A 14,936-nucleotide genomic window follows, 5' to 3' on the forward strand; every position below is an offset into this window, starting at 1 on the left:
CCTTTGTCCATTTCATCACCAGCTGCCGCATAACTGCATGAGAACTCATCCTGAGCTATGCAAGACAGCAAACAGGCTGGTCAGCTTGTGAAGCTGCATGGGTGTATAAAAAAGTGCGAGAAGTGAAGGTGAAGAAGCCGGACATAAGGCTGCTGACCAACCAGATAGCCCTATCTTGGCGCATCAATTACTTGCATCAAGGGAACAAGTTACGATCGATACGCGCGAACCCCCGCGAAGAGGCTCACTGTTGTGGCTAATATCCGATTATCCGGCATACTTCTCGTGTTTGAACTTGGTCATAGTCGTGGCTGAGGTCGAGGGTAGCAGTACAACTGACCTATACCGACAAGAGGTGTTCCAAGTGATACACAGCTACAATCATGCAAGCGTCGTCTAAACCAGGCAGCTCGAAGGCTCAGAAGCTCGATGAAGGGAACTTTGTGGCATTCGACCATGCTGCCGCTGGACAGTAAGTTACTGGTTCGAGGAGGTGGTGAGGACAATGCCCGTGTTTGATTTGATAGCCTCCTGAGGGATTCTCGATCCGCTCGCCTTGAGGAACGATACTGGATGTGAACAAGCCACTAATCTTTTGCTGTGTGTATATAGTGAGGGTGTCCGCTGTGATGAATCCGGCGGACTCATAGCAAAGCCTTGTACAGAGAAAGAAATTCTGTTTTACGAGTCGGGTGCAAACCACCCTGCGTTTCAGCGTTATATGCCCACCTTTATCGGTTCGCTTACTGCTGGTGCCCCCCAGGGAGCCCTTGATCTATCGACTGCGAATGCCGAGGCACCACTACTTGTTGCATCGGCGGAGACGTCCAAGGATAATTCTTCACTACCGTTGGAATTGGCTACGACGAAAGCCAGCATCCCCATCTCTCGGCCGGCAAAGAAGCCAGAGGAGCCCTGGGTTCCGTCTGGCGGTAAGAAACTGGATACGGGCCTGTCGATTGTCCTGGAAAACATTACTGATGGGTTCGTTCGCCCAAGCGTCCTGGATGTTAAACTTGGTGCGAGACTCTGGGATGACGATGCTGTTCCTGACAAGAGAGCGAAGCTTGACAAGGTGGCATCAGAAACGACAAGCGGGAGCCTAGGATTTCGCATTGCAGGAATGAAAACGTGGGCTGGAGAAGGCAAAGATATCAAACAGCTCGAGTCTGACATAGATATCTCAGCAGATCATCTTCCATCCACGTCCAGTGAGAAGGTCAAGTCGAAGTCGAAAGTCATTGAGTCGGAGGGCTATCGCCGCTTTGATAAATGGTATGGGCGGGGGTTCAACGAGCACAACGTGAAGCAAGGCTTCGAAACGTTCCTCGCTTCTGCTAAGGCTGGGAAGATAGACCGTTCGGCATTTGTAGCAGGGCGAGTCGCTGCCGAATTGCGGTCGATCCAATCAGTCCTCGAATCAGAGGAGAGCCGTATGTACTCCGCCAGTGTCTTAATCGTCTATGAAGGCGACCCGGAAGCGTTCGAGAGAGCACTGGAGATGGAAAGCAAGGAGGCTGCCAATTCGGAGAGCCTATCCACCAGGACTGCTGGCCATGGGGGTGACGACGACGACGACGACGAGGATGAAGAAGAGGAGGAAGAGGAGGATACCCCCAAGGTCCACGACATTCGCCTGATCGACTTTGCGCACGCGAGCTGGACGCCCGGCCAGGGCCCGGATGAGAATCTTCTAAGGGGTCTGAGGAACGTTGCGCGGATTATGGAGGACTTATCCAAGGTCTCCAACTAAAGTGCGGGACACTTAAGACGAGCTCGCCAAGTGCATACCGGAAAATAGAGCTAGTGACTAGAGGCCTCTTTACTTTGGCTCATATAGATATGATATTTATGACCTTCCATGATGTTTTGTTCACTCTTCCCCGACTTTGATAACGGATATGTAACACGTGATGTATATTATGTAATAATATGCTTAGTCATATATCTATTTGCTCTTTTCTTCGATATCAAAGTCAAAAAGGCCATCCATGATCGAGTCGATATCGAAGAATCGACAATCCAAGAGTTAGCAAGCATGTTTCCTACTCGTGCGCTGCTTAAGCGATCAGCATGGAAGGGTAGGTTTCTTTCTCCGTCCTAGATTAGCCAGAATGACGTGAAGCTAACCTTGGATATCTTAGGTCCAAATATCGTTCCGTACGTTTGAAGCCAGCCTTGAGCGTAGTGATGCTGCGTGACACTACGTTGATCTCAATGTTAACTGTGTGTTCTAGTCTTCCACTGCCTAAAACAATCCCTCCACCACCAGGAACGCCCGCAATCCGCACCCAAGCCCGAGCTGCTACTATCCTGCCAAACTTCGTTGGTCTAAAATTTGCCGTTCATAACGGGAAGCTATACCAGGAAGTTCTAATCACCGAAGAAATGGTGGGACGGAAGTTAGGGGAATTTGCGCCGTATGTCATTTCCCACCTCGAGCACCCTATTTCATAGCTCGCCATCTTTTGGATTAGAGTTGGGTGACTGACGACTTTTGGTTTTAGGACGAGAAAACGGTTCACTTATCAACACACGAAAAATAAATAAACGCTGGATTTTAATCGTCTGCGTCGGAATGGGGGGAGGACGGAAATCGACCCGGTGGGCAGCGGCACCTCTCCCTACACTATAATGGTTTTCTTAGAGCTTCGGTTTCTTAAGAAGTATCTTGGGACTCGGGCCATCATTTAGCTCTTGCATTCCTGGGCTGGCTTATTACAAGCCAAACATTTGATTTTGGTTACTAGGCGTTGATATTACCTGATCGTTTAGCATGGGGGAACCGAGAAATTGCGCAGCATGGATGGAACGTTGGGCTTTATATTTCCCTACATCTACACTATTGCTGGTTGTATTACTATTGAGTATAGCAATTGTACATTATACAATATTGAAACCTTTCATACCATTTATTCATTGTTCAATGTTTATTGAGACACCATCGTATTTCGGATTGAATTGATACAAGGTTCAACAACAATAGATGGCCTAAGATATTAAGTAGTGATATAAAGCCCAACTCCCCCTTTCAACCTGATGCCGACCTACAATATGCGCCTATCAACCATGAATTAGAAATGCGCCAGCCCTATTCACCGTGAGGAGCTCTAAGTCAGGCGAGTCCTAGCCGAAACCCAGTGACAGATAAGTAAATGAAAGGGGTATTCAAATGAGGCGCGAAATCTCGAAATAGCAAACGAACGATAGCCTTAAGAGTATTCCACTGCCGACAACCTATCGGTAGAACTCGCCTCTCTTCACGCTAACTCCATACTCGCCAACGGCCATGCCCAAATCTTCCATGGTAAGGACGGTCTTGCCTTGAGTACCACCCTGACCGCCGCCTCCAAAGCCAGACCGCTGAACACCAAGGTGTAATCCGCCAGTTCCTAATTTTCCCTTGCTACCTCCGTCACCAGCTCCGGCAGCTCCAGCAGTGCCAGCACCGCCGGGTTGACCACCTTGAGCAACGTTACTGAGACCTGCAGTTACGTTGATACTGCCCATGGGGTTGTTGGACGAGGCACTGTTCGAGCTGCGGATTCGGGAATATTGGTACGAGTCCGCAGCAATATCTGCAATGAATTTTTGGGTCGCTAGGGCAAGCAGGCGAGCGAGATGAGGTGGGGTGTGGTTTGGTCCGATTCCTGGTGGTGGAAGGCCGGCAACGGTAAGATAATGGGCAGTCACGGCATCTGGGATCTGTAGTTTAAACAGGTTAGCTATTCATCTTTGTATTAAGAGATATGCGAGACTTTTGCCTCCAATATATCATGATATAATGATGAAACGAGGGTGATCTGATATAGCCCAGGGTAGGAGGTAAGATGATAATAAATCAAACATACAATAGGCGCAAAGTCGTCCATCTGACCCAGAAACTCTCTCAAGCTTGTATCTTTCTTGGACGGAGGTATTATCGATTCGATCCCGTTGAGCCCTGTAGGCACCGCAGCAGCTGGGGCACTGTTCGTCGGCGCCGTACCTGCAGCATCAGCAACTCCAGGGGCTTCAGGTGCCGCAGAATCTCCGGCTTCTGGCTCTGTTCCGCCCATGGTGATATCTCCCGTCGAGTTGACTTTGATACCGGTGTCTCTTGAACTTATATCGTCATCCTTCGGCTCGGTTGCAGCTGGTATCCCTTCCCCACCTCCTGCAGTCACTGCAGGCTCAGATGCCGGGTTAGAACTTGGGGATTGCCGTTTTATGGGTGACTGGGAGTTGCTCTGGGTTGCTGAAGGTGCTGTCTCCTGTGGTAGCGTTGGAGATATCTGCGTCTGCGGTGGCGAGGCCGAAGTGCTAGCCTTTGGTGCTGGGCTCATGGAATCCTGGGCCACAGTTTGTGATGATGGCTGTGCGACGTCCGCCTGATTCGACTGTGGTTGTGGAGGTGGTGGCTGTGATGAATCTGATTCGGCCATAGTGATATGTATGTGTGTATGCACGGTGAAGGTAATAAGAGCTTAAGGGCAAGGATGCGGTGAGCTTCGCTGAGACGCGCGCCGTTCTTTGAAGGACGGTAGTTCTTTGTCGAGAGATGCTGAAGCCGTCAAGGTATATGAGGATAAAGAGATGGGATGGAATCCTGTGTTTGAGGCAGCAGGTTGAACGGATGGTCGAAATCTTTGGCACTGGGGATGCTCGTAGCTGGCTAGTCGCTCTGGGATGCAGCAGTCAGCCTGCACGAAATCCAACGCCAGCAACACCAGTCGGTCGCCAGCACAGACTGGTTTTTTCTCTTTATCTTTTTGCAGGGGATACTGTGCGGTATTCAAGGCGAGGGTTCTCTTGTCTCGCATATCCCGGCAGGTTACAAAAGTGGTTGTGAAGTCGGTTACTGCTAGGGATGAGGCGAAAAGTTTACTCGGAACCAGGGACGAGCAATAGGAATAAAGCCCCGGGCATAACCCGAATTAAGGACATAGATATACATGGTAGACTGTTGTATAACAGTAAAGCGCTAAAATAAACAAGTTGAGACGCCGTGAACGCTCCCGCAATGAACAATTACCACCGTATAAACCATTGAAACCAAGTGATCCTTCATCAAACCATGTATCTCCTATACACAATCCAGGAGGGAATAGCAAGTTTACAGAGAAGGATCCACGTAATTGCGTTGAGAATCCATCTGCATGCTGTCTGACTTTTGGTCTTGGGTCAGACTTTGATATAGCACTTGTTCGGCGGACCGTTCAGCTGAATGCTGGTCTTGGTCAGGCTGATGATGCATCTCCTGTTGCTGTGGAAGGACGACCGGCGTGCTTGGTTGCGTGTTGGGATGCGACTCTATACTCCCGATAGAGGGCTCAACGGAGGCTGATGCATGGGCTCCAGCAAGCGCCATCATCCCTTCAATCCCCTCTACATGCGCTTTATCCTCTTCGCCCTGTTGACGCTCCCTTTCTCGCGCCTCCTGCTTTGCAGCCTGTGCTGGTGCACGAGTTTTGAGCTCCCCAGTGACGAACTTGAGGTAATATGGAACTTCTATTCCGCTCTTTAAGAAGAATAGCTTGAGGTTGCGTGCTTTGTCCTTGAGTTGGACTTGGTTACGGTCTTTGAGAGCTTCACTGATGGTACCCCCGGGCCCAAACATTGATAGTATCTGGCTCCAGTGAGGCCCTTTGACGCGATCAAGTCCTGCCATCAAGGCATTCTCTTCTTCCGTGGTCCATGGACGTCGTTGGCTAGGGAGACCTGCACGACGACTACTTGGGGAAGATCGTGTGGTAGTTGCAAGCCTGGCACGTTCGTAGAGAATTTGGGTGGGCTCAGATTGTGAGTAATGGGGGACTCCTGGCATGTATCCATAACTGGCGGATGCAGCATTTGCCCTTATAGCCGAAGGTTCAGGCGGTACCTGTGGGCTATATTGCTGGAACTGGAAGTGGCTTTGAAGGAATGGAAGATGTGTTGACTGCGGCGCGGAAGATGTAGGAGCAGGAGCATAATTAGTAAAGGAGGCTTGGGTGGTAGGCTGGTTTTGTGATGCTGGTTGGGGGGCTGTCTGTTGTAGAGGCGGAGGTGGAGATGACGCCTGAGTTACAGCTGGAGCCTGTAGTTGCTGCTGCTGCTGCTGTGGCTGTAGTTGTTGTTGTGACTGTTGCTGTGGCTGTTGTTGCTGCTGCTGCTGTTGCTGTGGTGGTTGCTGTTGCAAGGACTGAGGTTGATTGACTGGAGGAGCGGTAGGAGCGCTGGCTCTCCTCACGCCTTGACCTTGAAGAGCAATCTGTGCAGCACGAGCAGCTCTTGCGACAAGGTCAACCTTTCCAATCCTCCGTTCAACAGGAGCCGGCTCTGGTGGGTTTGGAGGAGCTACAGGAAATTGCGTCTCCAGGGCAATGCCTGGGGATTCTATCTCCTCTTCCTGCGGCGAAGTTGGTGATCTTATTTTGTTGGATCGTTTGGCCTGTTAATCGTAAGTACTTGTATACCCCACACACTTGCAATAATATAGGGCAACAAACCTGTTGAGTGGTGATAGAATCGATATTCTTGCTCACATAGATGCTAACATCTCTTAAGAAGTCTTGCCAGAGGTATTTTTCAGACAACGTATTGGCCGAGTCTGGGTTATTTATTTCTCCCAGAAGGATATCCCGTCGCGACCAGGCTCTTTTAACGAAATCGGTCTCGCTTGGAGCAGGGTGTCGAGTACCAGGTCTTCGGGCCAGTAGCTTGACACCAAGGTTATCGGGAAACAACTCGTATAAAATATCAGCTTTTGGTCGAGCTGGGTTGTTCATGGCGGCAATGAATGTTTGCGTTTTCAGTTCTAGAAATAGGGCAGCTTGACTTTTAAGGAGCCGTCCACCTTCTGGAACGAATATATCCAGGAAGTGGTCATGCAGGTCGGACAACCCTATCTCCTGAGTTCCAAACAGACTGAACACGAATGACGCCAGGTTTGCCTTTCGGATTATTTCAACCTGACTGGAGTCCGTGAACCCCAGATCCGACGCGGACAGGAAGGATTGGGTTGTTGTGTAAACCTTCTTGGTATGGTCGAATAGGGAGCGTAAGGTGGAATACGACTGCGCATTCTCAGACTGAGGGTCCAACACTAGCGTACTAAGGTCTTGAAAGTTTGTACGGGCGACGAAGCAGAGCATCTGAGTAGACTAGCAATAGAGCATTAGCATGTAGACCAACCATTGAAGCGTAGCATCTACTCACCAGGTTATCAAGAATCGGGAGACTCTGCAACTTTAGATTCGAGTTTGCCTTTAGGAACGTCGAGTTAGAGGGCTCAGCATGCCCGACCTGTTGCTTGCTAGCATCTTCTACCCTCCGTGTCTGGTCAAGGAGGTGAGATATAGCCTCAGCTACGTTTTCCGCCGATGATGCCTGGGTGGTTGGTCTCAGTGCGTCCTCCAGTTCCTCCTTGATCTGGTTACGCTTAACATCCAGCCCTATAGCGCCTGTTGGGGTACTCTTCACGGCAGCGAGCGAGGATGTACTTGGGTCATCCTGGTGGTTCGCCGATGGCACCAGTGCAGCTCCAGCGACTTCGTAGACGGCAGCAGCCCCGCCAGGCGCGTCCGTCCGTCGTCGCTTCGCGTCTGGAAGTAAGGATGCATCGTCATCCTGGAGTGGGCGGGTTGATTTCAATTGTTCTATAATGTTGATAGTTAGATACCAGCTCTCCCATAACGCCAATGCAGGAAAGACCACGATTTGGGAGGGGGGAAAGGCAGATGGGCTATGCGTAAGAGGCAGCAGGGTTTCGCTTTGAAAAAATCATACCATTGCCTTCCGTTAAAGGCGTTGCAGTCGAAGGTGGCCTGTCGGTGGCCGACTCGTCGTCTCTGGGCAGATCTCCGGCTTGCTGATCGGTCATGCTGACTGGCTGACTAGGGCTTCAGAGCGTCGAGATATCAGGGCTTTTCTCCCAGAAGCAGTAATGAGGGTTTAGGGATAGGGCGCAGAAGTAGGGCTGACTTAGGGCTAGCTCCTTTGGGACGCTTTCTAGGGCTTCCTTAGGGCTGGTCTCCATGCCCTAACTAGCCCGTTTTGGGACATATCAGTTCTTACTTCAACATTCTTGATATACAGTTGCTACGACTTTTACCTACGATGATATCCACGAGGAGCCTGGTTGCTTGATGGCAATGGATATTATCTCAGTCGATACTCGTCACCTGGGTAGGAGATGAACCTACAGTACTGAGTACTTGTTATATATACTCCGTACGGAGGACGCCAATATGTTGTTGGCACCTGGATATCATGATATCATGATACGCAGTGATATCTCAGTACAATATCTCCGTAGTCTGCATTTTCCGGAGATTCTGATCTTGCTTGGATCAAACATGACACTAGTCATCAGATATCGGAGGTGTCTTGGGATTTACGTTGAACATTTGGGGTTCGAGGCGCTCCTGCTCTGCTGGCCGTTTAAAACCAAGTTCTCCTTTGTTGACTGACGGGTTGAAAATAGCCTGGCGCCCCGGACTTCCTAAGCACTCTCTACTCTCATCCAGGTTGGATTCTTGCAGCTCAATGGTTTCGACCGGGACACTTCTCTCTTATTTCAAGGCTGCGCATCCCCAAAAGATATTTGTCCAAGTATTGAGTACACTAGATGCTGCTGCCAACATGTATCTATTTTTCTATTTCTCATTGATCATCTCACTACTTGAGGCCTCTTGGGCCCAGAACACTCCCCGGCAGGTTGTGTGGGGGTCAGTCGTCTTTACAAGATACGGAGAAAGTGTGCCTTATGGCTTGCCCGCAGCCGGGACTCTTACACCCCTCGGTGCTCAACAGTTAGCTGGGGCCGGTTCTGCGTTTAGACGCCGTTACATTATGCCGAGCTCAAACCCCAGCCTATCCTTGTCTAGGATCCAAGGCTTGTCGGTCTCGTTGGAAAATAGTCAGGTTAGCGTTTCTACGGTGTCCGCCGAAAATATGGTCGCGTCTGCCCAAGCGTTTATGCAGGGCCTTTACCCTCCATCCCTGGCCGTTAGACTCCCGAGTAATATGGCAGAGGTCAATGGCAGCCTGGTTGACTGTCCATTAAACGGGTACCAATATCCACTCATCTCGACCTATAGCTTCGATGACCCTACGTCCGCCTATATTTCTGGGAATATGCATTGCCCACTACATTTGGCTGGAGTTTTGAACTTCTTCTTCACTCCAGAGTACAAGAAGATTATTGAACAAGCCGACTCGTTCTATAAAGATTTATATCCACAGTTGCTGTTCAACGTTTACGACCGCAGCATGTTAAGCCTACTCAATGCACCTATGATTTACGAGTATCTTAGCTACCAGTACCTCCACAACTCAACCGCCCGAGGCACAATTTCTAGTGCTGATATAGGCCAAGCACGCCACCTCGCAAACCAATGGGCGCATGCTACTTCGAGGGGTGAAGACAACATCTTGGGTAGGAATGGACTTCTTGCCATCGGGGGCAAAACATTGGCTCATATGGTCTTGCATGCGCTCAGGGATAATGAGGCCACGAAAGGTGCATCTAATAAATTGTCTCTAATTTTTGGAGGGCACGAGTCCATGATGGCCTTCATAAACGTTGCCGTTTCACCTTAACATCGAGACGACTTGAACGGTATCCCCAATCCTGGAGCATCGATGATGATCGAGCTATTTAGTGTCGAGGAAGACGGCGGGCCTATCGAATACCCTACCAACGACACAAAGCTGATGGTCCGATTCTCGCTCCGAAATGGAACCAATGCTGCTGACCCAGAGACGCTTTTTAAATCCTATCCGATGTTTGGAAATAGCCTCTCTCAGACTGCGATGCCTTACAAGGAATTTGTCTCCAAGATGGTAGAAAACATGAAGTCTTATCCGGAGTGGTGCCTGGAATGTTACAGCGATAGCAGCTTCTGCTACCCCTACACTGCCACTCCTTCAGAAAAACATTGTCCGACAGATAGGCCGGTTAAATTGCTGCTTTTTACGATTATAGTTACAGTTATAGGTCTCGCGCCCCTTCTAGATTCGCTGGTTGAGTTGATTAGGCAGCGCTCTAATAATATGCGAATAAACAACGGAGAGGCAATCCTGGTCCGCCCTGTAATAACAATTACGGACGGCACCAGTGATGATGGAATTTTGGAGTTGGTTGACACGCAGATATGGCAGGAGGGGGATCAGTCCTAATCGCAGCTTTTGTACGGAAACCACTGGCGATGATAGTGATACGGAGCCATTGTTGAGCCCTGCTGCTAATCCGGCCAGAGACTGTGAAACTGTTTAATCTTTAACCCTATCAATTATTGGTGCTTCGGCTTTCGGTATCCCCTGTCTTTCTCTTGACTAGTATTTGGCAGTAGGTGGAGCATTGAAATATATTTACGGAGTCAATGACAAGCTTCTAAGTCATGCATGGGTGTTTTATCAGCAATTATATCCTGTAGTTCTTTGTGTTATTGTCCGGAGTAGCTTCAATATATTCAAATGTGGCAGTTGATTTATTCTAAAGATGAAACCTACTTCCATTGTCATGCCGCACAATAAGACTCATAGTGACAATATCATATTGGTTATTCACAATATCAATACCCTGAATGGGACAACAATGATGTTGTTATTGTTATTAGTGTGTAGGTGTTGTTGCTGCGCCGACGATGCTCCCTGATAATAAAACAACACGCCCAGGCAAGACAGCTGGTCCTCTCACTCTGTCTAGCTCGCTTCCTCTTCTTTCTTCCTTTTCTTCGCTTCCGTCTCACTTCTTCTTTCTATCTCCTACTCTGTGACTCTTCCTTCCAGTTCTCTATCTCGCTCTCTTCCCTTCCTTCCATATTGCAGGAGCAGCCTCTTTACAGCAGGAAAACCGCCATTTTCCAGCCCATCTATCAGACCAAGAGAAGCTTTTCTGCATAAACTGCGCCATCAGAAAGGCTGTCAGCTTCTTATTTGCTCTGTCATCCTCATTCTTGACCCTATTCCAGTAGGGGTGTCCAGTACTCGTCAACTTCCAGCTGTTTAGATCTTGATATCAAGGGTATACTGCAGAAAATCAAGTTACCTGCTCAGATTTCACTTCAAATAGCACCCAGTTCGGATATCTTTGATAGTGAAGGTCTCTGAAGCTGGGTGGCCGGAGAGGCAAGCAACGGACGAAAACACACGCCTCCTAGTAACGGGTCATCGACTGTTCTTTGCAGCTTCAGACGGGCGAAGGAGGAATCAACAATATTTCCCTGCTGTTACTGTATGAAGACGGTTGAAAGTTGGATACTACCGCTGCCATACCCCCGGAATCAACACACGGCGACTGAAGGTGGCCACTAAACAGCTATCAAAAGCGATGGCTGCAGCTCTGGCTCAGGGGCCTGGTAAGTCCATCATATTCAGTATATACACTAAAGACCACGTTAACTTATCATTTCTTTTCTCCAGCCCCGTCGTCGCTTCTCCAAGGGGCTTTAAATATTGGGAATGAAGGCCAATCTAAGAATCGTCTCCAAATATTTGAAGATACAGAGTCTGCCCAGATGACTACCGAAGGCAGCCTATCTTCTAGTATCACAAAAATGAAGCCCAGAAAATATGATATTCAAACGTTATTGAATATTGGGCAACAGTTGGGACAGAAGGATAGCCCAAGGCGGCTAAATATTGGTAGCCTCTTCGGCAGTGGTAAGTAAAATGAATCTGTAACAACATCGTGGGGGTTGCAGGTATACTGATTTTTTTCTCTTTTTTGTTTTTATAGCACGGAGATCCTTGGGATCCGGCTCCTGCGTGTTGAGAGAAAGATCAGTCAACCATACTCGGACGTCTACGAACATGTCGATGGACACAGAGGCAAGCTACCATACATCCCTGTCAACACATGTCCAATTTCCGATACGTCAGCCAAAAAACGCTCCTGAAGGAAATACCGCCCAGACGAACGAAGGGTTTGCTCGATTTTTAAAGGAGCATGCTTCACCGAAGCATCATCGAGTTACTGCTGGTGGCCGTATAGTCCCAATGAGCATACAAGCAAGCCCCACACCAGAGTTCAAACCACCGGTGAAGCGGTCAGAGCCCGCAAGCCAACAAAATCCGAGCGTCTCAAATCACCCTAAAATCGTCAAGGAAGAAGGGTCGAAGGCTGACGGTGGATCCCAAAGACGTCGGCGTACCCGTACGACAATGGATAATAATAACCGGCCAGAGGCCAGTAGACGGCGGGATTCTGCCACCAGTCAAATTAATAAAGGGACCACTATAGTGGGAAGTACTCGATATCAGACGCCCGCGGTAGCTTCATCTGGTACTATCAACTCCACGACACCAGGCCAGCTGGGGAGTCTGAACTTCATTTCGAATCTAGGGAACTTGGGGATGGACGGGATATCAATGTCACAAGGCCAGACGGATCAGCCTGGCTTTCCGTTTCCTAACCTTCAACAGTATTATACCCAAGCAGGTATTCCACAGCTTGCCTCTGACCAAGGTCAGGGGGCATCCCAGACTCAGTACGTGGGCCCGGTTTGTAACATTGGGCCATATCCCACAACCCCAGGGTTGGGAATAATAAACCCAGTCCAGATGTACCAGGCCCCAGGTGCCTTCAACCCTTTTATCGGTCCTACGACCCCAGGGGCAAACCTAGCACAGAGCATGACTCCAGTTATCGATACTCGTGGCCTTAACAATATGTTTGAGAACGCCATTCAAGAGTTCGAAACGACCTCCACACAGCTCTCGAACTTGGATCGATACATGGCCGTACACACTTGGGATATTGACCCTGCCAGCAAGAAAATTCTCGTTATACAGCGAATGGAGCTAGTTACAAAGCTCGACGCTGCTAGAGTACTTAAAGAGAACCTTGAGACAATCTTGCGGACTGCCCCCAGCAGTGAGCCTGCAATGACAACCAAAGCTCAATCGAAGTTCCCAAATGCAGGTGCCCAAGATTATATCGCGGCTGCACCCTGTACTCCAAGCGTGAATTTCCAGAGCGCCTACCATAGGTCCGGGCCACCAGATACGGGAGGGAGCTCGTTCAGTGTAAGCGATGCGTATGGCTTCATGTCCCCTATCCAAATGAGCGAGTCACCGTATCTATCCCCGGAGCCTTACTGTGATAATGGATATCTGGCAGGCCTACCACAACTTGGAACTGCAAATAACTTGACGACGCCAGGTTTTAATCCGACAGGAGGAATCTTTGACAAGATTAACGATGATGATGATGATGACGATGACATGAGAATCATAACTTCACCCACTGGCCAGACGGTGGCTGAGCCAAACAATACCTGGGTGCCTCCTCCAGAGCTGAATGCAATTTATCAGAAGATCGAGGCGGCTGCTAAGCGTAACGAGCCCCTTGGATTGCTCTTCCAGGAATTGGCCAAAGTGACAGCGCATATGACCCGGCTAGGCACGCACAAGGGCCGCAAACTCGATAATTATTCCCGGCGTTCCGACAATGGCGGTAGCTCCCAGGGTACCTTTGAATACATGACCAGCTCTGGGATTGAAGTGCCACGAGCAAGGGCAAGCGCTCGACTCGAAATAGTAGACCCTAAGGGCCCCCGACAAGGCACCACCGCCACCAAAGCACCGACAACATCCCGAAATCCCGCTGCTGTCGGGTCCTCGAAGGATCACACGTCGCCAAAGAAACTAAGCACCTTACAACAGAGCCCACTCTCTTTCACACCCTGCAGGCAGAACTGTAGAAAGCGAGACTCTAGAAAAGTGGAGACGCTTGCAATTGAACAGAAGGTCAACGCTCACGGTTATTTACCACCCTTTGATGGGGGCGGGGATGTGGATGGGAGCCCTGGACGAGCCAGTCAGACGGAATCCAACAACAATAAGGACGAAAAGACGGAGACCGGAAAGTCAACAGCCAATACCGAGTCCACATGGATGGACTTGCTTAGACGCCGACCAGATCCCAATCCGATGGACGTGCGCCGGTTCTTTAAGCTTCTCCGCGACGAGGACTCGGTGGCGCTAGACAAATATCGCAAGGAGCGCGAGCGCCGAGCCTTTGGTTAAAGGGTTTGTTACCATCTTCTATCTCCTCCTCTCCCTCATCTACTCTTGTGTTCCTCATTGTTTTATTGCCTTTCTTAATTGTGCATTGCGTTCAGTTATGGAGTTGATAGCAGTTAATAGTTGACGATGACATGATGTGACGACACCCTTCTGCCTGAAAGTTGCATTCCTTACCCATTCCTTTTTATGTATCTCTCTTAGTGCTCGTATTGATACGTTGAAGCTAAATCACGCCAGAGTCGGAGTGGCCGGGGGGGCGGAATCTGTTTTCTTTTCTTCTCATCCAGCTTGTCGAGAGCGAGGGCTGCTGTCACCTGGGGCCGGGATATTGAGCTGAAATGACGGTACAGGGCAGTTAACTCAATAAGATATGACTCTTTTTCTTTATCGTGCCGACCACGACTCCCAGTGCATGCGTCTTTTCACCCTGTCTCGCCTTCCATCCCATAAAACATCTCATAAAACATCTTCGTTATATCCAGGGATCTAAATGTTGGAGGTTTAATATATTATGTAAGCATGAACGGAAAAAGAAAACTCCGATGCCAAGACTACTTTCACGTGGCATCTTGGTTTCCCAATCGAGAAAGGCCAACCGCATCTCATCTTTTGCCTCCTCGATATAAGTAAAAATATGGTAAAAAGATGGTAAAAAGATGGTAAAGAAGTGGTAAAGAAAATGGTAGAGAAGAGAAGAGATTGCACCTCGAGCCAGGGCCAGGGAAACCAGATGCCTGCACGCCGGAGGTGCTGGAACGGCGCCACTGTCCACTTGAACCTCGATATCCATGCTTCCTGTTCTCAGACCTCGTCTTGATGATGCAACCCTTAGTTAGTCGGTCCACCCCGGCTGATATAAGTTTATACTGGCCCTATTCCCGGGATATTTTCCGCTTTTTTTCCGCTTTTATTCTTCCTCTGCTTCGCGCTATAACCGCCTT

The 14,936-nt window shown here is 49.3% G+C and overlaps 6 protein-coding genes across 6 annotated transcripts; 4 read left to right on the plus strand and 2 right to left on the minus strand.

Annotated features, from left to right (window-relative positions):
- Nucleotides 1-383: 383 nt before the first annotated feature.
- GIQ15_02457 (inositol polyphosphate multikinase) lies at nt 384-1,753 on the plus strand (the record flags this gene model as incomplete). Its single annotated transcript, XM_033549874.1, has 2 exons — nt 384-472; nt 613-1,753. 2 exons carry the CDS (start codon nt 384-386, stop codon nt 1,751-1,753), a joined length of 1,230 nt encoding a protein of 409 aa, XP_033407035.1.
- A 285-nt stretch (nt 1,754-2,038) lies between these two features.
- GIQ15_02458 (mitochondrial 37S ribosomal protein RSM19) lies at nt 2,039-2,457 on the plus strand (the record flags this gene model as incomplete). The annotated part of the gene is made up of 3 exons (XM_033549875.1): nt 2,039-2,081; nt 2,145-2,160; nt 2,238-2,457. 3 exons carry the CDS (start codon nt 2,039-2,041, stop codon nt 2,455-2,457), a joined length of 279 nt encoding a protein of 92 aa, XP_033407036.1.
- A 780-nt stretch (nt 2,458-3,237) lies between these two features.
- Nucleotides 3,238-4,424, minus strand: GIQ15_02459 (uncharacterized protein; the record flags this gene model as incomplete). The annotated part of the gene is made up of 2 exons (XM_033549876.1): nt 3,238-3,705; nt 3,852-4,424. The coding sequence occupies 2 exons, from the start codon at nt 4,422-4,424 to the stop codon at nt 3,238-3,240; spliced, it is 1,041 nt and encodes a 346-aa protein (XP_033407037.1).
- Nucleotides 4,425-5,095: 671 nt separating this feature from the next.
- Nucleotides 5,096-7,843, minus strand: GIQ15_02460 (telomeric DNA-binding factor trf1; the record flags this gene model as incomplete). Its single annotated transcript, XM_033549877.1, has 5 exons — nt 5,096-5,920; nt 6,212-6,412; nt 6,471-7,124; nt 7,180-7,619; nt 7,750-7,843. The coding sequence occupies 5 exons, from the start codon at nt 7,841-7,843 to the stop codon at nt 5,096-5,098; spliced, it is 2,214 nt and encodes a 737-aa protein (XP_033407038.1).
- Nucleotides 7,844-8,508: 665 nt separating this feature from the next.
- GIQ15_02461 (uncharacterized protein) lies at nt 8,509-9,564 on the plus strand (the record flags this gene model as incomplete). Its single annotated transcript, XM_033549878.1, has 1 exon — nt 8,509-9,564. One exon carries the CDS (start codon nt 8,509-8,511, stop codon nt 9,562-9,564), a length of 1,056 nt encoding a protein of 351 aa, XP_033407039.1.
- A 2,220-nt stretch (nt 9,565-11,784) lies between these two features.
- GIQ15_02462 (uncharacterized protein) lies at nt 11,785-13,995 on the plus strand (the record flags this gene model as incomplete). The annotated part of the gene is made up of 1 exon (XM_033549879.1): nt 11,785-13,995. One exon carries the CDS (start codon nt 11,785-11,787, stop codon nt 13,993-13,995), a length of 2,211 nt encoding a protein of 736 aa, XP_033407040.1.
- Between the last annotated feature and the right edge of the window lie 941 nt (nt 13,996-14,936).

Source organism: Arthroderma uncinatum (assembly GCF_011692745.1).
Source record: "Arthroderma uncinatum strain CBS 119779 chromosome Unknown scaffold2, whole genome shotgun sequence".
NCBI lineage: Eukaryota > Fungi > Ascomycota > Eurotiomycetes > Onygenales > Arthrodermataceae > Arthroderma > Arthroderma uncinatum.